Consider the following 25,033-nt stretch of genomic DNA (forward strand, 5'->3'; position numbering starts at 1 on the left):
TCAGTCTTAACTCTCGCATCTTGTCCTCCACGGAGGCCACTCCCACTTTGTCCCGAATAACTTCGTTCCTAATCTTATCTCTCCTGCAATGCCCACACACCCATCTCAGCATACTCATTTCTGCTACATTCATCCTGTGAACATGGGAGTTCTTGATTGGCCAACATTCAGCCCCATACAACATAGTAGGTCTAACCACCACTCTATAAAACTTACTCTTAAGTCTTGGTGGCACCTTTTTATCATACAAAACACCGGATATGAGCCTCCATTTCATCCACCCCGCTCCGATAAGGTGGGAGACCTCATCATCAATCTCCCTGTTACCCTGTATTATAGACCCCAGATACATGAAACTACCCCTCCTCGGGATGACTTGGATATCAAGCTTCACATCTCTGTCAGCTTCATGAGTCTCGTCACTGAACTTACAGTCTAAGAATTCCGTTTTGGTCCTGCTCAACTTAAAACCTTTAGACTCTAGGATCTGCCTCCAGACCTCCAGCCTCGCATTGACCCTGTTTCTCGTCTCAATCAGCATTATGTCATCGGCAAATAACATGCACCATGGCACCTACTCTTGAATGTGCCCCGTCAGCACATTCATCGCCAGAGCAAATAAGAACGGACTAAGAGCCGATCCCTGGTGCAACACCATCACTACTGGGAAGTGATCTCAGTCACCTCCCATTGTCCTCTCCCGAGTCTTATCAAGGATCAAATCACGAAAACTTTTTCCTTTTTAATTCAATTTTCCCTCAGCTAGTTGTCTTGCCTTTTTTTCTTTTTTCTGATAAGATAAAAATGAGAGATATAGATACTCGAGGATATATTTAATTTTACACATATGTAATAGGTTATTGGTCACACCTTGACAAATCAGAAAGCGATGAAAGAAGACCTTAAATTAATTGAAATATCTCTGGCGAAACTTTCAAAATAGTAAAATGGAAAGGAGGGAATGTGCAAGTTTGATTCACGTGGCATTAGGGCAGGCTCAAGGCATAGGCTAATAAAACCTTTAATTGCTTAATTTTTTAGTGCTAAGGTTAATAAATTACTTGATTTTAAAAATAAAACTTGAAAAATATTAAAATGTAGATATATGCTTGCTAGTGAACTAAAGGGTTCTTGCAATTCGATTGTGCAATTATACACTGCATTTGCAAGGCCCTATAAGGGTTGGTCTTTAAATATTGTCCCATTTTTGGAAAATTTTAAAAAATGACACCAAACTCACACATACTTAATTACTTATTGCTTTTCATGGATTTCTTTATAGGATTGATAAATTTTATGTTATATTTACTCTACATATATTGATATTTCCTCCGATCCATAATAAATAATTTTTTGGCTATTCTTTGTGGTCCAAAATAAGTAATTTTTTTAGATTTTAAAAATGAATTAATTATTTTTTTCCTACATTGACCTTGGAGTAAATAGTGTTATGTGTTAGAAATATTTATGTGAAGAGATAATAGAGATTAATATGATCAATTTCATTGCTAATTAATGTTAAAAGTGAGTTTTTTAATATGTATGAAAACAACCAAAAAATCACTTATTTTGGACCGGAGGGAATAATTGTTTACAAACTCTATCCAATGACATGTTTTTGTGTTAATTGCATTTGACTTATTTGTTTGATTATTCACAAACTTTACCTAGTTTGCATGATTTTGTGGGATATGACTTGATGTTTTATGCAATTAACCTGCCTGTTAAATTATAAATCAGATTAGTACAATTTTTTCATGTTGTCTAACAAAGTATTTTCCGAAATTGCAATTGACCACCTGCTCTATACAACAACAACAACAACAACAACACAGTATAATTTCTTAATCAGGAGTGGAGGTTGCTTACCATCGCGTAAGCCCTCTTGTCTAAATCTGCTCTACATGATAACAAATTTGAAAATACACCTTCAAATACCAACACAAACCATCCCCAATCACCAAAGTTAGTCAAACAACGCCAAGAAGATCCACTTTGTCTTTTCAAAGTTTTCTAAGGACCAAATCACTAAATTAGAGTTTGAACTAAAATTTTCAGCACAAATTGTCCACATTCAAACAATTTCGACAATAATCGATTATTAAAATTCTAGGATTAGCAAATACTTCTAAGTAAAACTTTAAAAATCTTAATGATGTCCTCATTCAAACTAAATTCTCTTTGCTTGTCGGTACGAAACAAAAATAGAAAAAATATTTAATTTTAACGAACAGCTTTTTAGTAAAAAATTTAAGATTATTTTCTATCCCAAAAATAGTTAATGAATCGGCAGAATAAGGTGGCATCATGGTTATATTAATAATTAATATATGCGTACATTGGCAGTTCCACATAAACACATAGTAATTCGTAAAAAATACTATATGATGTTTAAAACAATTAAACTTAAATCCTCATAATTAAGAAATAAAGAAGTCTCAGATAGTCAATCTGACATCAATGTAATATTCAGACGGTAATTCCAGATATCAAAAAAATTCATCCTCATTGACTTCACTATACTACCTGCTTAAAAACAAATATTTTTTTAAAATAAGTCTTAGAAATATACTACAAATTAAGAAATATTTCTGCACAGTTCATGGGAAATAATATTATATTGATCAATAAATTAGACTTAAATTCATGAAAAAATAAGAAGGAAGCCTCAGATAGTAGATCTGACATCAATATTATGTTCAGACGGTAATTCCAAATATCAAAATTTTGATCCTCATTGGCTTCACTATGATTAATTATTATCTCTTCAAAAAAATTAAAAAAATAAAGCAATAATTTTTAAAAAAAATGTAATCGCACAAAACGGCTCCGTGGAAAAACCAAATATTCATCCACAGATTCCTATCAAAATGCGAAGCGTCAAAAAAACTTGATGTTGGTCCGATCATAGCATCGCCGGTCACTGCTATTTTTTTGCTACCGCCGACGTGGCACCGGACCAAGTAAATAATTAGCAATTACAAAACTTCAGAGACAATTGGAGAAGAAAAAACTTCAGATATTCGACTCCTAAATTCCTAATCCTAAAACCTATTAAAGCAAAAAAAGAGAAAGGAGATGATGAATTGGAAGGTGAATCGAATGGAGTTTAAATTGGTAGGTGTGGCTGCATGTGTTTATAAACCTAATTTTGAGGGCTGGTCTGCATTTAGGCCCATCATTTGATTGGGCTGACTTTCAAAATCGTGGATTAAGGGATGATTGACAGGAACGACCCGTAAGGGACTGGACCGAATGTCTTTAAAATATAAAAATAGCATGGACTGATCATTCAAAAATAGTAAGCTTTTGCCAAGTCAATGAAAAATAATCACTATTTTGCTGCAACAGAGACCGGTCCAGCATAATATACTGGAGTTCGATGCACATGTGTATGAACTTCCAGCATATTATGCTATAACTCCAACACGCGGAAAGTTCCAGCATAATATACTGGAGATTCGAGCACCTGTGCATGAACTTCCAGTATATTATACTTGACCGGTATACTTTGCTGGAATTCCAGTATATTTATGCTGCAACTCCAGTATAATATACTAAAATATTTTCCGGATTTTGAACAGTGTTTTCGTTAGATTTATCTTTACTTGAAAAATGGCTAAATTTCGATTACTTTTGAAAGTGTGATTATTTTTTAATGATCAATTGTAAATGTGGCTATTTTTGAATTTCTCTCCTGTAAAATTGGAGGTATTTAAAAAATGACGCCTGGACCAATCAATTATTTCTCTTCATGAATTTCTTCATGGGATTGTTAGAGTTTATTTTATATTTACTCATCTATTTGTTAAACTTTTCATCGAAGTCTATAAAGTGTTCTTCGAATTTTCAACATCAATTTTGATCAAATCATCCTAAATTTGCTCCTCAATTATCAATTTAGGCAAATAACACCAAAATAAAAAGACCAACTTTATCTTCTTCAACACTTTTTAAGGTCCAATAATGGAATTTTAAGTTTTTTATGGCAAATTACCAAATTTGTGTTTGAACTTAAAGTTTAAGCATAAAATATTAACATTCAAACGATTTTAACAATGATGGATCGTTAACTTTCTACTTTCCACCACTAAATAAAAATTTCCAGCTTTAAAATATTAAAGACTATGGAGTTCAAGTAAAAAACAGAGACATTTTGCTAACAGGGATATTCCACCAAGAACAGTCCCGTTGGGGGACCTGCCGTGTAATTTTTTGTGGATTAAATGCACCAATAACCACTTTTAGGGTTGTTTAAAATATAAATATAATATAAATATAAATATAAGCTACAACTTATCTATATTTATATATTATATTATTATTATAAAACCACAAATATTAGCAAGCTAAATGTTAAGAGACAAAAATATTCTCGAAAAGTTGATCGACCTTTTTGCCCTTTAAAGTTAATATTTCCTTTATACAGTACTTTAATAATGGGTATAAATATAATTTTGGATTAGGACTAAGTAAACTTTTTCCGTTGGAATTCAATTCATTCTAAAATATATGGTTTCTCTTCAAAGAAACAACTTCATGGAAGGACGAACCAGTTGTAGATTTCATCAATCGATGGAGGAATGTGAGCCTCAATTGTAAATACAGACTTAATGAAGCTTCTGGAATAGAAATGTGTATCCAAGGGATGCATTAGGGACTTTACTACATCCTGCAGGGTATCAAGCCTAAGTCTTTTGAAGAATTGGCTACACATACTCATGATATGGAGCTAAGTATGTCTTCAAGTGGAAATCAAGGGTCACATGTTTATGAACCTCGCAAAGTGAAGGATAAACAAGAAATAAACAAAGGAGGCAAGTTTTTTTCGAAGTCTGAGAGCAAGGAATCAATGAATGTTAATGCCTCACCATTAAAGGTTACTACAAAAGTGAGTAAGAAGCAAAGTGTGAAGACAACATCCTTACAGGATAAAGTTGGCCGAAAGTTAACTCTGAAGGAAATGCAAGCGAAAGAATATCCATTCTTGGACTCTGATGTCCCAGAAATTTTTGAAGAACTCCTTGAGTTGAAACTCATTGAGTTACTCGAAATGAAGCGGCCAGATGAAGCTGGAAAGACTAATGATCCAAATTATTGCAAGTACCATCGGTTAATTGGCCACCCTATTGAAAAGTGCTTTGTCTTCAAGGAGAAAGTCATGGACTTGGCCGCTGAAGGAAAAATCTTGCTTGAGGGTGAGAAAGACAGTTTGAATCAAGTCTCTTTCGCTTTTGGTTCACTTGATCCCATTGTCCTTTGCAATTTTGTCGAAGTACATGAATGTGATGACATCCAAATTGCATCATCACTAAATATGATTAAATTTGGTGACTTTGAACCTATCGATGTGAGCAAACCATTGCTTCCCCCTATGGCGTATAAACCAATAGTGGAGGAAAGATCTCAAGAGAAAAGTGAATCACGTGATGATCAAACTGATGATGAAGGTTAGATTCTTGTGACTCAGCGGAGACACTGCAAGACAAATTCACAAAGGGAGTCAAATAAGCAGTTGACTTGGGTAAAAATGGTGAAAAGACCCAAGAAGAAAATGATAAAGAAGAACTGGAAGAAAACAAAAATAGCGGAGAATCACTACCAAAGGCTACGTCTTCCAGTGACATTCGAGGAATTCTTGCGAAGCTGGTTACACCCGCAAGCTTCCTGTGAATATATCAAGGCCTCATGTTGTAAGATAGATAAAGAAGAGACAAATAAAGAGGATCCATCTTTGTTGCCGCCTCCTTGCCTGAAAAACTCACTAGGAATTCTGAAGAAGTGGACATTTGTGATGCAAAAATCACATTTACTGATGATGATCTTTTACTTGGTGAAACATACCATAATCGCCCCCTATTTATGGTTGGCTTTGTGCGAGAAAAGAGAATAAGTAGAATCTTGATCGATGATGGGTCTGGTGTCAATATTCTCCCAATTCGTACTGTCAAAGAGCTTGGCATACCTATGGATGAACTATGTGAAATTCGTTTGATGATTCAAGGGTTCAATCAAGGGGGGCAAAGAGCTATATGGGCTATCAAATTGGAAATAAATATGGGAGATTTGCATTCGAGTGCATGGATGCACGTGATTGATGCAAAGACCTCATATAATATCTTGTTAGGAAGGCCATGGATACACGAGAACAAAGTGGTTTCATCCACCTACCATCAGTGCTTGAAATACTATGAAGGTGGATAGTTGCTGATGATAAGCCTTTTACCGAGGCTGAATCATACTTTGCTGATGCAAAATTCTACTTGAAGAATTACGTCTCAAAGGAGGTTAAGGTTGATGATGTGATATTGACCAAAAGTGTTGCAAAGAAGGTTGATGCAACAACTAGCAAGCAAAATATTACAGTTGAAAAAGATCAGGTGCTTCATGATAGGAACAAGATGAATGAGGCATCTTCAAGTAAGAAAGTGACTCATGTTCTCCGTTATGTCCCAAAGGCAAGGAAGGTCCAAGATCCATCTTCTGAGCTACAAGGTAAGGTGTTAGGAGACTTGACCCTTCCTATCAAGCGAATTGACGCAGTTAAGTCGTGTACAAAATTGCTTAAAGGGTTTGTCAAATCATCAAGCCACAATTCGCTTCCAAATCTAGCACTTCCTACAAAGTGCACAAATGAGGGTTTTGACCCAAACGCCTACAAGTTGTTGGCAAAAGCTGGATATGATCCCAAAGAACCATCCAAGTTGGGAAAGCTCCCGTCTGAAGCTTCAAACCCTACTCAAAAGATGATGATGGAGAAAGGGTACCCACTGAAGCAATCACGTGAAGGATTGGGTTACAAACAACCCCCGCTAATCTATATCTCCATTAAAAGGGCAAGTTGTAACTACATTACTGCTAAAGAAGTGTCTACGATGCTTAATAACAAGCCTTCTGTGTTTGACCTACTTACGAAACCAAGGACCTCAGTCTTTGACAGGTTGGGACCGCTGAAGAAGGAAAACAAGTGCCATGGAAGTAATAGAAGGATTGGAGCACCTAACTCCCTTAAAAAGGAGATTTTGACCATAGACTACCCACGTCTGATTCCTTCTAGAATGAGGCGAGAGACAAAACTTGTATTTTCGTGTGGAGAGGTCCTTAAAGCAAAGGTTCATACCATAGTCCACCCCAAGGAATGAGAGGAAGATAAAGAAAGTATGGGGGCATCATATCATATCACCCTTCGTGATGAATAAAATGCTTCACCCTATACGGAAATTGAGGGAAAGTGCCTTGATAATCATGTATGTCATCACATATCTTTCAATGATGGTGATCCTCAAGAGGATGAAGACGCTAAAGATGCACCACTAGAGCTTGAAGAAGGGGTGAAGACAACGGTTGATGCACTAAAAGAAGTCAATCTCGGAGTAGTTGAAGATCCAAAGCCCACATATATAAGTGCCTCTCTAACTGTTGATGAAGAGAGCAAATATATTGAGCTACTTAAGGAGTTCAAAGACGTATTTGCTTGGAGCTACAAGTAAATGCCAGGTTTAGACCCCAAGGTTGTTGTTCATCATCTTGCTGTCAAACGAGGTGCTCGTCCTGTAAAGCAAGCACAACGTCACTTCAGACCTGATCTGGTTCCCTTGATTGAAACCGAAGTTAACAAGCTTATTGAGGATGGTTTTGTTCGTGAAGTTAAATATCCTACATGGATTTCAACCATCGTCCCTATAAGAAAGAAGAATGGCCAAATCCAAGTTTGTGTTGACTTTAGGGACCTAAATAACGCTTGTCCTAAGGATGAATTTCCTCTTCCTATCCCTGAGCTCATGATTGATGCAACAACTGGATACGAGGCGATGTCTTTCATGGATGGTTCCTCTAGATATAATCAAATTCGCATGGCACCGAAGGACGAAGAACTTACTGCCTTTCGCACCCCTAAAGGTATATACTGCTACAAGGTAATGCCTTTCGGTTTGAAGAATGCTGGTGCTACATATCAACGTGCCATGCAAAATATTTTTGATGACATGCTTCATAAAAATGTGGAGTGTTATGTTGACGACTTGGTGGTAAAGTCAAGGAAGAAGTATCATCACTTGCAAGATTTGAGGATGGTATTTGAACGCCTTCAGAGATACCAACTCAGAATGAACCCTTTGAAGTGCGCTTTTGGAGTTACTTCTGGGAAGTTCCTCGGTTTTATTGTTCGACATCTAGGTATCGAGATTGATCAAGCTAAGGTGGACGCTATCTTGAAAATGCCGAGCCTAAAGATATTCATGAATTAAAAAGCTTGCAAGGTAAGTTGGCATATCTTAGAAGATTTATTTCAAATCTAGCTGGAAGATGCCAACCATTTAGTCGCCTCATGAAGAAAGGGATTCCTTCTGAATGGGACCAAGCTTGCAGAAATGCTTTTGAAAGCATTAAGTCTTATCTAATGAAACCTCCAGTACTGGCAGCCCCCATACCTGGAAAGCCATTATTATTATATATTTCAGCACATGAAAGGTCAGTAGGAGCGCTTCTCGCTCAAGGAAACAATAAAGGCAAAGAAAATACGCTTTATTACTTGAGTAGGATGATGACGCCAAATGAGCTCAAGTATTCGCCTATTGAGAAGTTATGTTTGCCACTTGTCTTCTCTATTCAAAAGCTGAAGCATTACTTCCAAGCTCACGTTGTGCGACTCGTCTCAAGAGCGAACCATGTCAAATTTGTCATGTCTAAACCAGTCCTAAGTGATCGATTAGCGAGGCGGTACCTCCAGTTTCAACAATTTGAAATTGTGTATGTTCCTCAAAAGAAAGTAAAAGGACAGGCATTAGCAGACTTCCTGGCTGACCATCCAATTCCAGATGATTGGGAGATTTTTTTGATATATTTCCTGATGAAGATACAATGGTCATAGAAATTCAGCCTACTTGGAAAATGTATTTTGATGGCATTGCACATCGTGAAGGAGCTGGCGCTGGAATAGTGTTTATCACTTCTCAAGGAGAAGTTTTGCCATATTCTTTCACTTTGACACAACGGTGCTCCAATAATGTTGCTGAATATCAAGCGCTCATACTTGGGCTTGAAATGGCTGTGGATATCAAACAATTGCAATTACAAGTATTTGGAGACTCCAAATTAGTGATCAATCAGATTTTGGGTAGCTATGAGGTTAAGAAGCCAGAATTGGTGCTATATCACAAATATGCTCAAAGATTGGTAAGTTGGCTTGGAGAGGTAACTTTTCAACACGTGCCGAGAAAGAAAAATAAGAGAGCTGATGCATTAGCAGCCTTAGCTTCTACATTATCTTTGCCTGGTCAGACACAAGTCGTTGTTTGCCAAGGATGGGTAGTTCCTCCACCAAATGACTATGAGGAAGAAGAAAGCGAAGCTGAGAATATTCTGTTCTTAAGGTTGAAATTAAAGACTGGAGACAACCACTAATAGATTATCTCTATTACGGTATATTTACAGAAAATCCCCGAAGAAAAACGGAAATCCGAATGAGAGCCCCTCGTTTTCTTTATTACAAGAATACGCTCTACAGGCGATCATTTGATGGAGTGCTCCTACGTTGTTTGGGGACTGATGAATCCCTTCAAGCATTGCAAGAGGCACACTCTGGAGTATGTGGTGAGCATAAATCTGGGCCAAAACTTCATTTTCACATAAAAATAATGGGGTATTATTGGCCAACCATGGTGAAAGATTGTTTGGATTATGCTCGGAGGTGTAAAGCTTGCCAATTACATGCTAACTTCATACATCAACCACTGGAAGTATTACACCCAACTGTTGCTTCTTGGCCATTTGATGCTTGGGGTTTAGATGTTGTTGGTCCATTGCCAAAGTCTTCTGGTGGACATTTATATATTTTGGCCGCAACTGATTACTTCTCGAAGTGGGCTGAAGCTGTTTCTCTTAAGGAAGTAAAGAAGGAAAATGTGGCTAACTTCATCCGAGTTAATATTATCTATCGCTTTGGCATTCCTCGATATATATTGACAGACAATGGTAAGCCATTTGATAACAAGTTGATGAATAAAATATGTGATCTTTTTGGCTTCAAGCAATGCAATTCCTCCATGTATTATGCTGCTGCCAATGGACTTGCTGAAGCATTTAACAAGATGCTCTGCAACTTGTTGAAAAAGGCTGTCTCTAAGTCTAAGAGAGATTGGCATGAAAGGATATAAGAAGCTCTTTGGGCATATATGACCACATATCGCACACCAATGCAAGCGACCCCTTATTCGCTTGTTTATGCAGTTGAAGTAGTCCTTCCACTTGAGCGTCAGATCCCATCGTTACGTCTTGCCATTCAAGAAGGACTCACAGATGAAGAAAATGCCCGGTTGCGCATTGAAGAATTAGAAGCTCTTGATGAAAAAAGGCTAGAAGCTCAACAAAGCCTTGAATGTTATCAAGCTCACCTGTCTTGATCTTTTAACAAAAGGGTATGCCTTAGATCTGTCCAAGTGGGCGACCAAGTTCTTGTGGTCAAAATGCCTATTATTACCTCTCGTTGATCTGGGGGCAAATTCTCTGCTAAGTGGGATGGACCATATATCGTACAAGAGGTATACTCAAGTGACACTTACAAAATAGTTGACTCGGAAGGTTTGTGTCACGCCCCAAAAACTGTAGGACGTGACCGACGCTCAACCGAGTAAACCCGGCCGAGCAAGCCTCCTAGATTACCTTCTACCCAAACTAGTCCATAAATAAAGAGGGGATATTATCCCATTTGATCAAACACTAAGAAATCTGCCGTTAGCAACATTCATTTCATTCCCGCTAATTACTTCATTTAGTTTTCAAAAATTTTACAAGTTTAACGAAAAACATGTTTATCAAGTACCAACAGTTCTAGCCCGGACTCCCAACATCAACCACCACCCACAATAGTCTGCGGAGCCTCTAAATACAAGAGAAGAGTAATATAGAAATGTCGGCAACAAGGCTCCGACTATACCCCAAAATGTAATGAGAAAATGAAAAAAAATACATAACATGACCCCGGGATGGAGTGGGGCTCACCAAGACCGCTGGGAAGAGAGTACTGCTATCACTGGCCGATGCTGCTCGCTGTGGAACTACCTGTATCATAAAACGATACAGCGTCCCCGGCAAAAGGGACGTTAGTGCCAATGAATAGCACTAGTATATATAACTAATCACCATATAATTAGAAAGAACTATCAACAATAATATAGGAATCATAAACTTAGTTCAAAAGCTTTAACAATCACCACCTCATCAAATTAAAGAATCATACAATTTCCACAAAACAGTAAGTCAAGATCAACATTATACTAGCAACAAATTTTAAACCTGTAAATCCTTTAGTTTACGAAAAATAATATAAATATATAGTTTTTTTGGTTGGGATATCATTAGCACCGATATGAGTTATACCACCGTCTATGTTAACACGGAGTCTGATCACGACCCGATCGGCTAGGTCGTCCCTTTAGTGACATGTACCACAATCGAGAATTCCAGTTTTTGAATTTCCAGATTTTGAATCCCCAGTTTTTGATTTTCAGCACAATACCACCATGTGTGCAGCATGGCGTCCGATCACGACCCGATCGGCTAAGATGCCTTCCCACTTATGCCGTGTGGGTTGGCGTTACAAATTCAGAAATGTTACCAGGTTCATCTCAATTAAGGGGAATAGCCATGATACATCCCTACACCAGCACATGTAGTTTCAGGAGTGAGCCTTATGACACACCCTTCCTCGGTGTTACTAATGATACCTCCCCAAAAAAAAATTTGGTTCAATTTAATATTGCACGCAGTTGTGATATGAACACAAGTATACAAATATAGCATGAATGCAACCACGCTTACCTCAATATCCTTCACATTTTATAGATTTCAATTAGTATTTTTGGTCACCAACAACAACAGTATTTCCTTGGCTCATTTGGCCATTCACAAAATTCTTTATTCCTGGCACGGCGGCCGTATTCGGTTTTTCACATTTTCATCACTTTATTTCCAAGGTTCACCAATCAATATCAATGTAACAAATACTCCATGGATCACATATTTTCAAATTCAATAGAAATAGAATCATCAAACATAAGGGATTCTTCCCAATCAATAGAGGGGATACACCAACCCATAATAAAACAGATCAAGGAACAAGAAAGCAACTACACCAATTATTCTTGAATCCTTGTTTTCCATTCATGACAATATACAATTTCAGTTAAAGTTCTCGGCACATTGGCCACACTCTATTTTCCAAACTCATTTGACTTATTTCAACATCTCTATACACATAGGATTTCACATAGTTTGACATAATATATGCAACTCCAATTTAAATTTAAGGTTTTAGCATTCCAATACATAATTCATATCTTTTGCCCCTTTCAAGTTAACAAGATAACACGTTAATCATGTTGAGACACATATTTCACACCTATGAGGTACAACACCAATTCATGAAAAATAATAATCGACTCAACAATTCAACTTTAATCTTACCATATTCACACAACATCGATGAAGCTTGATTTCTAAAAGATGGAGGTTTAGCCATACATACCTCGTTTAAGCTTTCCTTAAGTTACTACGACGTTTCGGAAATTCTAGCAATCCCAATCTACTTGAGACATAACAAAATTAACACAGATTAGGAAGGTATTCATGGTTTCAGCTCATTGGAGCTTTTTATCAAACACTAGTTGAGCATCTTCATTTTTAACTCTCTTTTACAAGATTTTCTTAATTTCCCAACCCAATCTTTACCTATTTATGTTCATCAATCTTCTCACAACCCTATTTGCACATGCATGCACACATAATACTATTATACCAAGAATCATACCTCAATGACCCATCTCACAATCTCTACAATACCAACACAACCTAGGTTAGGCACCTATGGCTCCCAATCACCATCCCATGAGTTCTAATGTATATACCATACATGAATAATCACCATAGAGTAGTTAGAGATGATAAACATACCTTTTGTAGTAAGAATTTTTAAGAATCCCCACTTGTGGTGTTCTTGATGAATTCAAGGATTTGAAGGAAAATCTAAAGATTTTGAAGATTAATCCTTGTTAGTATAAGTGTTTAGGGGTAGAAATCACTCAAAGTACTCCAAAAAACCTTACCTTGGATCATAGGAATGAAGTTTGGGACGAAATCCCCTTGAGAGAGAGAGCCCTTACCCCAAAATGACTTGGGAACTCTCTAGACCCGGTCTTGGGGTATTAAGAGGCCCTCTACCAGCGCGGTCGCGCACCTGGGCGCGCTAATTTTCCCAGTGTTCTGTCTAGGGCGCGCACATTTTAGCGCGGGCGCGCATTTGGGCGCGCTAGTGACACATGCCCAGTAAAATGATCATAACTTTCTGTATACACCTCCAAATGACGAACGGTTTATTGCGTTGGAAACTAGACTCAAAGAGATTTAATTTGATAGGTTATGAATCACACAACTACTTATATAACTGGAGATATGATCTTTCAAAGTGAGGTCTTGTGCGCACTCATTTACAAATTTCGTCTAATATGAAATTTTCCAACTTGGCTTAGACTTAGGCCTCTCCTTAGACCCCAATTCACCTCTAACATGACTTATATGCTTATTAACACATCTAATTGATACCCATTATATCATGAATCCTCATTTGCACACAAAATAAAATAATTAGCCTACCTTGGCACGACGAAATCTCACACTACTTGGAAACATTTTTCGGGGCCTTACAGTTTGCGGATTGGCCCCATAAATGGAAATTCATGAAGGGATACTATCCTTGAAGAAAACAAATATGCTCCTTGAGCACGAGCATAAACTGCATGTTACTCCTGGCCCGCAAGAGTATAAACTTTGCACGGTCCAACAAAAAAAAAGTTCGCTAGATTTAAAACCTAGAAAGAGGCGGCTTAGACAAACGTTAGGACATAAAAAAAAAGTTCGCTAGGTTGAAAACCTCGAAAGAGGCGGCCTAGGCAAGAGTTAGGATGCAAAAAAAGAAAAGAAAAAGAAAACTCACCCATTTCGAACTACGGAATGACTTGATTCTCTTTACCGAGGTACGTAGGCAGCTTAGAGTTTCATTCTAAGTTCAGTCATATGAGTTCAAAAAGTACATATTACCCAAGTTATTCTTCAAATGAGGTATGATGGAATATGATTCACTTGATTGACACTTGAAAATTGGGTGTATATGTATTCTTTCATTGAACTCTCTGTCTTATCTTGATGGCTCAGCGGGAGTGTCAAATTGAGGTCCTTGATGGAGTGATTGTAGTTTCTTTAATAAGAGGCTAAATATTCAAGTTGAAAGCTCCAATTCTAAGTCAAGTTGATTTTGTCAAGTCTATTACATCATCGATTTGAAGTATTCAAGCATGTTAGGTCTTAAAGTTGCAGTATTCAAGTGTGTCAAGTTATTAAATCCATACAGTGTTAAAAACAAAAGAAGCTCACTCGTTATAAACTGCAGAATAACTTGATCCTCTTCACCGAGATTGGTATCTTCAAGACAATTATAGTCTTTAGCATGCTGCAAAGTTTTCAAGACCCTCATGTCTTTTAGCTGAATTCTTCAAGTTTGCCAAATCGCCAAGTTGAATTCTTCATATTTTCTATATCATTGATTTGAAGTTTGCATGCTAAATCTTCAAGTTGAAGTTGAGATAAATTCTTCTAGTTCACTAAGTCTTCAACTATCCTAATATGCCACGTCTTCAAGTTGAATTCTTCAAAGTGGCTGCATCTTCAAGTTTAACTCTTATACTTTAACCTTCAAGTTGAATCATCAAGTTAAAGTCTTCAAATCCACTAAGTGTTCAAGTCGAAGTCTTCTAATCTGTCAAGTCTTCAAGTAGAAATCTTCAAGTCTGCCATGTCTTCAAGTTGAAATGTAAAAAGGATTCTTCGACTGTGAGGTTATCTTTACTGAAATAGTATCTTTGGAATTGATTTCTTCTTCTACCTGCAAAAAAAAGGAGAAATATATCTATATAAAGGAGATCATAAAGTTACCTGTGAAGATTGAAGTTGAAGAGATATTCTTGATGGTCAGCTTTTTGAAAATAAATAAATTATGCTTCATACAATCTCTGATTCATGTATCTCGAAATGAGGATTAGTTTTCATTCCTTTGCGCCAAAAGGTCAAATCTTTTGGTGGTGAAGTAAAATCTTCAAGTTAGACTGTATAATGGACTTTGTTGGTCTTCGTCTTGGACAAAATATAGTCTCCAGCTTAGACAGTGTAACGGTGTTATCCTCGGACAAAGTAAAATCTTCAGCCTAGAGGGTTGTCTTTGCCTTGGACAATGTATAGTCTTCATCTTAGACGGTGTAATGGTCGACAAAGTAAAGTCTTCAGCTTGGATGATTGTCTTCGCTTCAAATAAAATTCAGTCTTTGGCTTAGACGGTGTAATGGTCTTCGCTTCAGACAAAATAAATCTTTGGCTCATATAGTGTAATGATCTTCGCCGCAGATAAAAGTAAATTCTTTGGCTTATATGGTGTAATGATCTTTACCTAAGATAAAGTAAAATCTGTCGCTTAGACGGTGTAATGGTCTATGCCTCAGATAAAATGAAGTTAAATCTTCAAACAAGATGAAGTCATTAGCTTAGACGGTGTAATGGTCTTCGCTTAAGACAAAATAAATCTTTGGCCCATACAGTGTAATGGTCTATGCCTCAGATAAAATGAAGTTAAATCTTCAAACAAGATAGAGTCTTCAGCTTAGACGGTGTAATGGTCTTCGCTTTAGACAAAGTATAATCTTTGGCTCAAATTTAATATATGTGTTGGGCTAGTCCATTTAATTGGACTACAAATCAAATGATAAGCACACTTCCTTAGCCCAAAGTCCAAATGGCTAGTAGCCCGTCTTAAAGCCCAGGCTCATGCCACATGTCAAGTGACGTGGCAATCCAAGCCAAATAAATGAGCCAATAAAATCATGCCATGTGTCAGGTGATGTGGCAATCCAAACCAAATAAATGAGGTAATTAAATCATGCCAAATGTCAAGGTGGTATTGGTCCGTTCAAACTGACCAATCAAATTGCAGAGTCACACCACCCCTACAACTATAAATAGAGGTCTTCATAAAGCTAGAAGACACCAGAATTAAGAACAAGAAGCAAGCAGAGAGCTCGTGGATCAAACACCGCAGATTTCTCTACAAGTTACAAGTTCAAGTTCAAGATCAAGAACGAAGCTAAATCAAATACCAAAGCGTTCAAGATCAAATTACTTGTTCGTGATCAAATCCAAATTCAAGTTCAAGGAGGAGATTCAAGATCAAGCTTTACAAGCCCTTGAATCAAATCAAAGTCAAGCTCATCAAGATAATTTACATTCTTGAAGAATCAGAGGAATACCATAGAGATTGTAACATTTTCATTTATTGAAATCAAATACTATATTTGTCATGCAATTTTCCAGTCTTGATTATTTAATTTTTTCGACGCGAAAATTTGTTGTTACATATACCAAGTAGGGTTGGGCCCAAATAATTATACCTTCTCCAATGTGAAAAATGACACTTTTTCCGGGTTGACTAGCGCGAGCTCGCGCTAACTTCGCGCTACACTTCGCGCATGTTCCAGTGTTCTGCCTGACGAGCGCGACCTGAGCGCAATCGTGCTATTGACGCGCATTTTCCACACACATGGCAAGTTCTAGACATCAAATACAATGCACTGAATAATGCAAAACCTCACACACACATGGCACATAACTCACTCAGGATTGGATTCATAGACACTCTAGTTAAAGCAGTTAAGCAAAGTTAAGATAATAAAATTTAAGGTACTTCTACGAGAGTCTAAAACTGAGCCCAAGCGTCACAACCAAAGTACTTACTATTCTCAAGGCATAACCAAGTCAAGAGATATTGCTTCAACTCAAAGCATAACACCATGGCTCCAACTCCCCAAAAAAACTAACTACACCCGGTTCAAATAAAACCCTTGGAAAAGAACCGTGGCCCAAAGAAAAACCAAGGGGGAGTTACTATACTACCTAAAACAAAACAATAAATCATTTTGTATTTTCTTTAGACTTACTTCCATCAAGAAAATTGTCCAAAGGATCTGTCATCAGGAAGAGTCTTCTTATTTTCCATTTTATTTTTGTAAATAAAAATTACTACACTAAGAACGAGTATTCTAACTAAGCTAACATAGCATAGAAAATTACCCAGACAGTCCCCTCACCCCACACTTAAAATTGTGCAATGTCCTCAATGCACACTGAGAATAACAAGAAGGTAAAAGAGACTCCCTAGTAGGCCAAAGGCCTAAGAATTAACAGTTCACGAGATACTCAGACTTTTCCCAGGTATGATCCCTTGTGCGGGTACCTCACACTTAGTTTCAACCACCTGCTCGCTTTTGCACATGCCCATTGGCTTTGACTCCGTATGCTCAAAATCCTACAAAATAAAACAACACTACAAGAATAATACAATAAGAAAAAAAATCAAAAATAAAAGAAAGCAGTAAAGCTGGGTTGTCTCCCAACAAGTGCCTAGTTTAACGTCGCGGCACAACGCGAACCACTTTTTCCTCCACCTCGAACTTATGAATTGTACCTCTAACATGGAATCCAGTCTGCGGCTATGCTCAAGTGGTGGGGCTACAATGATAACCCGCCCAAGTAATAATTTTTTCATTCTGCACTTCTTGGCCATTAAATGGGGAATGTAATTTTTGCTTTTCGACACAACAAATTCAAGAATATAAGCACTTTCATCCTCACTCTTTGACTCCTCCATAGGCTCAGATGGCTCGATTACTATCTTACTATCTAAGCACAATGTGGAAAAATGATTGGAATGAGGTCTAATGCGCCCTAACTCATGAAATTTACTACTATTTGCATCCCCATATTTACACACACTCAAGTCTCCCAAAGTAATATTATCTACTCCCTCATATGACTTTAGAGCACTCTTCTCAATATTGGCATCCTCAAGAAAAACATGGTCTAGTGATTGGTATTCTCATTTTAGCTCCTGAATTTGGTCTAGAAGATTTTTTTCAGCTTCACACAACTCATTATTAAATTGTTGGGTGTTACACGCATCAACCTTTGCACTCAAATCTGCATCTAAGTTATGTACAACCAAGCCAAAATTATCAATTTTATGTGCAAGTTCATCTCTCTCCTTAGACCAATCGTTCACCAACGTTGTTAGAAGACAACGTCTTTTTGCATATTCGTTTAGTCGAGAATTATTCTTTCCAATACCAACCTTTACTCTATATTCAAGTTCAGACCTCCCAGAGTTCAGGTCATGACAAGCCCAAAAATACGGGCCATAAAAGTCTTCCGTCAACCAAGCGTCTTCATCAATAACCTTATCTCCGACTATTTCATCCCCAAATGTCATGTTGAGAGAACTAGAAATACACTAAGAGAAAAGTCAAATAGTTATAAAATTACAAATATTTACAAAAAAAGAAGAAAAAAACTTGTAAAAATAAAAGTAAAAGTCTAATCTAGAAAAATAGTTAATTTCTAAGTCCCCGGCAACGGCGCTAAAAACTGGTTGCGGCCAAACGCACATGCAAGTATACGCGGTCGTCAAGTAATAAAATGACTAAAAGTCAGATGTCGATCCCACGAGGACTAGTGATTAATTATTAACTAAATTAGACTATCCTAATTATCTAAACAAGAATTAAACCTAGAAATATTCGATTCTAAACTAATTAAATAAAGAAAAACAAATAATGAACGTCGAACAGAGAAAAAGAAAATTTTTATGATATCAATGTAATGAAAACGATCTAAAGTTATGGGCTATCTAACATTCCTATTGTATTCTTCAATTGAATTGACTAACTAATTTATTTAGTTTATTGGTTGATAAGGTTAATATTACTCATAAGAATCTGTTGAGTTCTTACTCGCCTATTCAAGCTAACCTAACGCCTATATGTCTATGGAGTTAGAATCAACACGAACGCATTTATAATTCCTGTAAATCAACCAAGCAAGGCAATTAGGTATATGTCTATCCTAACCGCGAATCCGTTCCCCGATGCCCAGGTTCAAGAACTTGCTCTACTCAATCCTATATGCAATCTAGAATTCCCACTTTCGAGTTCAACTCTAGATTCGTAGATAGTATTTAATTGGTGATCAAGCAATCAAATAATTAAGTACATGATTGAATAAATAAACCAATATGATAAACTAAGAAATCAAAATCAATATCCGAATAACAATAGTCATGAAAGAACCACAACCCTAGCACGTGAAGTTTAGCTCCACATGGACATGGTAGCAAAACAACAAATCATACAAAGAAACATAAAAATTACAAAGTTTGATGGAAGAAAAGATGAAACCCGGCCTCCACGGCGGCTTTGTGCTTGTGTTTTCCTCTCAAAAACGTCCTCCCCCTTCAAAATACCGTTTTTTCATGTATATATACCAAGTAGGGTTGAGCGGCCAATCAGATGAGGGTAGCTTTGCGTCTTCCGTCCAACATTTCTAGGCTCGTATTCATGGCCTCGCTATTTTACTCTTTTGTTGCATATCAAAATCCGATGCTGGGTTCTCCGACCGGGATTAGAGCTTCGACACGATAAACTAATGAGAACGATGTTGATCCGGTACTAGATTTCAATGTTGTGCGGTATGTCCATAGAACTTCGGGCAGTATCTCTCTCCATTTCCCTTTGGCGTCGGTCAATCTCTTCTTAAGGTTCTGAATGATGGTTTTGTTGGTCGATTCAGCTTGTTCATTCCCGCTGGGATGATAAGGCGTCGATAGGATTCTTTTGATCTTGTGTTCCTCGAGAAATTTAGTCAGTTTGATGCCGATAAATTGCTTCCCATTAGCACATACAATCTCAGAGGGCATCCCGAATCGACATATAATGTGATCCCACATGAAGTCAATTTAAATTTTATATAGGAAATCGCTAACTTTGTGAAACAAGATAGAAACATGTTTTCCTTTCTACTTGGAGGGTATTAGGGGTGGGCATAATACCGACTGAACCGAAAAAACCGACCGAATCGTAAATTTCGGTTTTTTCGGTTTCGGTTTTTCGGCTTATTCGGTCGGTTTGCGGTTTATGTTTTCTATAATTTCGGTATTCAATTCGGCGAAAAACCGAAGTTTTCATAGAGGACATATTTTTATCGACCATGTCTGTCCGCTTTCAAACAAATGTAGTGTAGTAATATTTCTATTCAACTTTAGATGAAATCTCATGCAGTATTCTTCATTGAATCATTGAACATTAGCAAACTAAATGCCTACCATAGCAACCTGGACGGAAGTTGAGATAGTTTACTTCAAAATATGTGTTGTTATAAAATACCAGAAAACTACTGAACATTTATCTAAGGGGGAAGAGAGAAGAAACAAAATAGAAATTATACAAATGTAATACCATATCCAGATATTTACCAGAAATCATGCATTGTCACGTTGCATCGTGTGAATACGGAGCAATTAAAATCATTTCTACGACCAGACTCTATTTCGAACACCAAATGAAGGCTATTATAGTTGAATGCAACTTTCTCGTTGTACTGGCAAGCACGTAATGTAATTTGTTCAAAACCGGCTGAATGGAACCGAAAATCGACCGAACCGAATAAGCAAAAACCGAAGAAATAGAACTAATTTTGGTTCGGTTATTGGCCGAAAACCGAACAAACCGAACTTCATAAAGACCGAACCGACCGACGCCACCCTAGAGGGTACAATAGAGCTTTTATTTTTTTGGTGTCACCTGTCGACCAAGTGCAAGACTGTCATTTTGCATTTATTAAAGCGCTCGCTTCCTATGTAGAAACATCCGTCTTCTTTTCTATTCACTAGTTTTAGGGTACGCGTGTTACACGTGTACCCTATATTAATGAATATAAATTTCTTAAAATTACATTGTTAGATAGTACTATATTAAAATGGATTTAAGTTATAAAGTAAAGTTTTTAAAATTGATGAATATTAATTCGCCAACAAAAGTCCTCGAATTAGAAGCAACAAAGCCGATCCATCATGTTTATATCATAATTTATCGTTGGTACATCATCTTGTGCACGCATTCTTTCATCTCATTCGTACCGTAAATCCTCCTCAAAATATTACAAAATTCAAGGTATTTGTTCTGTGCAAATTCAACAACACACACAAATAACATAAAAGAAAAAATACGCAGTAAAATGTATTGGTATGCCAAAAATATTTTTTTGGAGCCATTACCTGAAAACAAACTCCAAAAAAATACTTTCTAGAATAGTCATTAGAAAAGGGAGATAAAACTGTAGCTTTGAATCTTATATTCTTATCCAATAAAATGTTATGTTATATTTAAGTTGTAATTATTTAATTATGAAATAACTCTACTTTAAATAATTTCGTACAAATATTTATATTTTCATGGACTAATCTCCAACAATGGATGTTAGTATTCTGTAATCACCGAGAATTCTTTATGAGACTAAGTTGGTGTCGGCATGGACTAATCTTTCAACGGATTAATTAGTATTCTTAGTCATATTTTTTTGGTTTGTAACATCCTTTCTTCAATATGAAATATATTTTTTAAGCTTTTTGTAATAAGATTTTTTTTTATATTAGGTAGAATCTTAGTCGATTTATTTATGACTTCCTACATAATTTTAATAAGGAAAGACTTACCAACTAAAAATTTAGTCTATTTTAAAATTCTAAATATTAGGAATGCAGCTTAAATAATTTTATATGTTATCCCATTTCAATTATTACAAATTTTTATCTTTACAAATTATAAATTTTTTACTGTCAATTTTTTTGAAAAATACAAATTTGTTTAAGTATAAAAAAGAAAATCAAAAAATTCAAAAGTTTTAGTTATTGGGACACATTATTCCTTCAAATCCGATTGCTTTGTCATGATCAAAGAACCTGTAATAAATAAGAAAAGCGACAAAATAATATCTAATCTTAATATATAATTTTTTTTATAGTGTAAAATGTTTTAGCCGCTATTATATACAATGTAAACATGTATATATCACTTGGACCTCGTTGGCTCATAAAAAAAAAACTCAAAATATAAGCGATTCCTGGAAAACAAAATTATAATAACTACAAAATCCATTACATCAAGAGAAGAACAAAACTTTAAACTATTTATGCATACCTTGTTAAAGTTGGAATCATAATGAATCCTGTAGCGAACTCTTTAAAAGAAGTGTTTTATTTATAAGTGAAAACTACAATATACAGAGATACAAGGCCATATTTTAAACTTACTATCTTCACCAATGAACTAAAAACGGAAAAAATAGAATAGAATCAGTTGAAATTAATAAAAATAACATTGGATCTATTTCAAAAAAAAGTAGAAGAATTAATCGAAATAACCGACCACCCAAATGTTTAAATTAAAAATAGCCAATAAATATATAATATATGCATAACTTATATATTATATGTGTATAATTGTATATAATCAATGTATAATGGGTAGAAAATCAAAAGCCCTGTCTTGATTTGATACGGTTTCCCTTGCTATTTTTCAGCGCCATCGTTTATTGGAAGTTCTCTCTCAACTTGTGTTTTTGTTCCCATGAGGTCTTGAAGTTTAGGGTTTTTCCCTTAAATATAAATAATCGCTTGAACCCGCATCAATTGTTTGGAGTTGAACATAGATCTCCCTCCCCCGTGTGATATGAGTTTCTGTTTCAATTACTACCAAATGGCTGATATCTTTGTTTTTTTTGGCTAGGGTTAGGGTTTGATTTTGTTACACACTACTGCCAAAGGCTGCCATTGACATGGACCCTGTACGGTGCACAAAGTTTTTTGAGTCTACTATTTTTGATGCGATCTTGGAATCTCACGAAACAACCCAGCATGTTGTGCCATCTGCTGTGCATGCTGCCACTGCGCAGTACGAAGACAGTCGGAAGAGCTTAGAATTACGTTACGGTGTTGAAATTCCCCTCGATGCTATGCAAGCCGCTTGTGAAATCCTTGAGCGCATCTCGCCAAAAGTTGGAGTGGTTCAGCTGTTGGAAGAAGCTGCCACTAAGTTGAGGAAAGACTTTGACTGCGATTCAGAACAGAAAGACCTTGATTTCTACGAGTTTCTGTTTAATCGTGCCTTTGTTGAGTCAAGGGAGATGATGAAGGAGAAGGATCCTTCACTGTCTGACATGCTTCCTTGCGCAAGTGACAAATTTTCTGCTTCATGTTGCACAAGGCACCTTATATCTCCCTCTTTCTTGTCCATTGTTTCCTATATGTCTTATCATTTCATTACCCAACTTTCCCAGGTGAAAAAAGAACTAGAGGAGGTGAAAGGTGCCCTGGAAGCTTTTACAAACCGCAGGCCTGCCCCTCTACGTGGTCAAGGTCAACATCACAACACAGTGGTTAGACATAAATATTTAGTACATCTAGCACATCTGCTCCGTATTCTTTATGGTGCCCAAGAACAGGGTAACTGGGACGGTTTCACCAAGGCCATTCGAGATCTCCATGGTGATTTTTCTGCACTTTCGGAAACTATAGATATAAGGTTTGCACAGCATCTCACCGTCACTCCTCGCATCGTTGCAGAGGTTTGTTTTTCCTACTTCGATCTAGTCAATGATACCGTGGATACTTTCTTTTTTATTCTTGAAGTTTCCAACAAAGAATAAGTATTTCAATTTTCAGGTTGCTAGCTCAATCACGGGTGTTCCAAGAAATTTCTTTCCTGCTCCGTTCCAGTTGCCCGTTGAACTCCTTGTGCAAAGATTGTCAAGGAAACTTGTGGGTCTGGATAATCAACTTAGGGCCATAATAAATGCAATGTCAATCCATAAGCTTGGATCACGCCCTTTGTACTCTTTCCTCTTGTTAAGTCCTTCAGGTCATGGAAAGACAGCACTTGCTGAGGCGCTTGCAAAAGAGATGTTTGATAATAGGATTGTCGAATATAAGGTGGCTGGTTTAACAGAAAATGATTTTATAGTACGGCTTTTCTCATGTCCGTTCTTGGTGTACGTGTTCTATTCCTCCCTTTTCCATATTTCAGAGGGTGGATTGAAACATTTATAAGCTTATTACTCGTATCTTTTGTTGCAGTGTTGACGAGTCAGAGGGGGCTAGCGACTCAACAGTCCGTCTTATTTCGAGCTGTGTGTTAGTGTTTGATAACGTTGACAAAGCAAACACTGCACTCTACGACATTTTCCTACAGATTCTAGAGAGTGGGTCATATGTCGATGCCTGTGGAAGGCAGATTGTATTTTCTAACACACTGATTCTCTTCACATCACGTGTGGAGTTCCCCAGGTGCGGCTGTGCAAGAGAAGTTTGGGAAACTTCCTTTGAGCCCCCTTTCAAGGGGTTGTTAAAGAGTGTAGGGGGAGTACAACAGCCGTGGTGGTGCGATTGCAATTTTCATGAACGTCTGGCTGATGTGAGATTTTCTGTAGATAAAAACTTGATAATGGCTTATTCCAACTGCATTTTGTGGGAGGCTGCTTTGTTGTAAATCTTATTTTAATTCATTTGATACGCTGCTTATTTGTACTGACGCAATATTTTGTACTTTACAGGCGGAGAAGCAGTTCAAGCCTCGGTTTTTTTATTATCTGGATGACGTAATTTTGACCCCTCGGCTATCTGTTGCTCACTTTATGTCAATTTTCAGAATACAAGTCCGCAATGCATCCTACTCCTTATTCGAAGAAAAAGTGGTTGTCTATCCGTCTGCCGCCGCGTTTTGTTATGTTTGGAGGAGTAAGTCTCTCAAGATGGAAGAGGTACATACATTTGATTACTTGTCAGAAAGTTTCTAAATGTGTTTTTGAGGGTATTGTAACTGTCACAACTCCATTTTCCGCCCCGCTAGGAGCGTAGGGAGTTTTTCCAATTAAAGGACAATCGAAACGAGATTTGTTTATTTATTTCAGAGTCGCCACTTGGGAGATTTAGGGTGTCCCAAGTCACCAATTTAATCCCGAATCGAGGAAAATATTCGACTTTCCAAATGAAGTATGCGAACCAGAAATTCTACGTAAGGAATTCTGTTGACCCGAGGGAAGGTGTTAGGCACCCCCG

General features: G+C 37.0%; 3 protein-coding genes and 3 non-coding genes across 6 annotated transcripts; 3 read left to right on the forward strand and 3 right to left on the reverse strand.

Moving 5' to 3' along the window:
• Nucleotides 1–2,430: 2,430 nt before the first annotated feature.
• Nucleotides 2,431–2,515, reverse strand: LOC138872282 (small nucleolar RNA snoR77Y). Its single transcript, XR_011400745.1, has one exon. It is a non-coding gene; the product is annotated as a small nucleolar RNA snoR77Y (small nucleolar RNA).
• A 145-nt stretch (nt 2,516–2,660) lies between these two features.
• Nucleotides 2,661–2,744, reverse strand: LOC138872283 (small nucleolar RNA snoR77Y). Its single transcript, XR_011400746.1, has one exon. It is a non-coding gene; the product is annotated as a small nucleolar RNA snoR77Y (small nucleolar RNA).
• A 62-nt stretch (nt 2,745–2,806) lies between these two features.
• Nucleotides 2,807–2,961, reverse strand: LOC138872292 (small nucleolar RNA snoR2/U65). The gene has a single exon (XR_011400755.1). It is a non-coding gene; the product is annotated as a small nucleolar RNA snoR2/U65 (small nucleolar RNA).
• A 2,569-nt stretch (nt 2,962–5,530) lies between these two features.
• LOC104223382 (uncharacterized) lies at nt 5,531–7,490 on the forward strand. The gene is made up of 4 exons (XM_070148120.1): nt 5,531–5,649; nt 5,769–6,122; nt 6,197–7,112; nt 7,233–7,490. Exons 1-4 carry the CDS (start codon nt 5,531–5,533, stop codon nt 7,488–7,490), a joined length of 1,647 nt encoding a protein of 548 aa, XP_070004221.1.
• A 1,399-nt stretch (nt 7,491–8,889) lies between these two features.
• Nucleotides 8,890–9,402, forward strand: LOC104223381 (uncharacterized). Its single transcript, XM_009774810.2, has one exon. It carries the CDS (start codon nt 8,890–8,892, stop codon nt 9,400–9,402), a length of 513 nt encoding a protein of 170 aa, XP_009773112.2.
• A 13,353-nt stretch (nt 9,403–22,755) lies between these two features.
• On the forward strand, nt 22,756–24,464 carry LOC104223380 (uncharacterized). Its single transcript, XM_009774809.2, has 3 exons — nt 22,756–23,544; nt 23,642–23,967; nt 24,053–24,464. The coding sequence occupies exons 1-3, from the start codon at nt 22,756–22,758 to the stop codon at nt 24,462–24,464; spliced, it is 1,527 nt and encodes a 508-aa protein (XP_009773111.2).
• The last annotated feature ends 569 nt before the right edge of the window (nt 24,465–25,033 follow it).

The sequence above is a fragment of the Nicotiana sylvestris genome, chromosome 6 (assembly GCF_000393655.2).
Source record: "Nicotiana sylvestris chromosome 6, ASM39365v2, whole genome shotgun sequence".
NCBI lineage: Eukaryota > Viridiplantae > Streptophyta > Magnoliopsida > Solanales > Solanaceae > Nicotiana > Nicotiana sylvestris.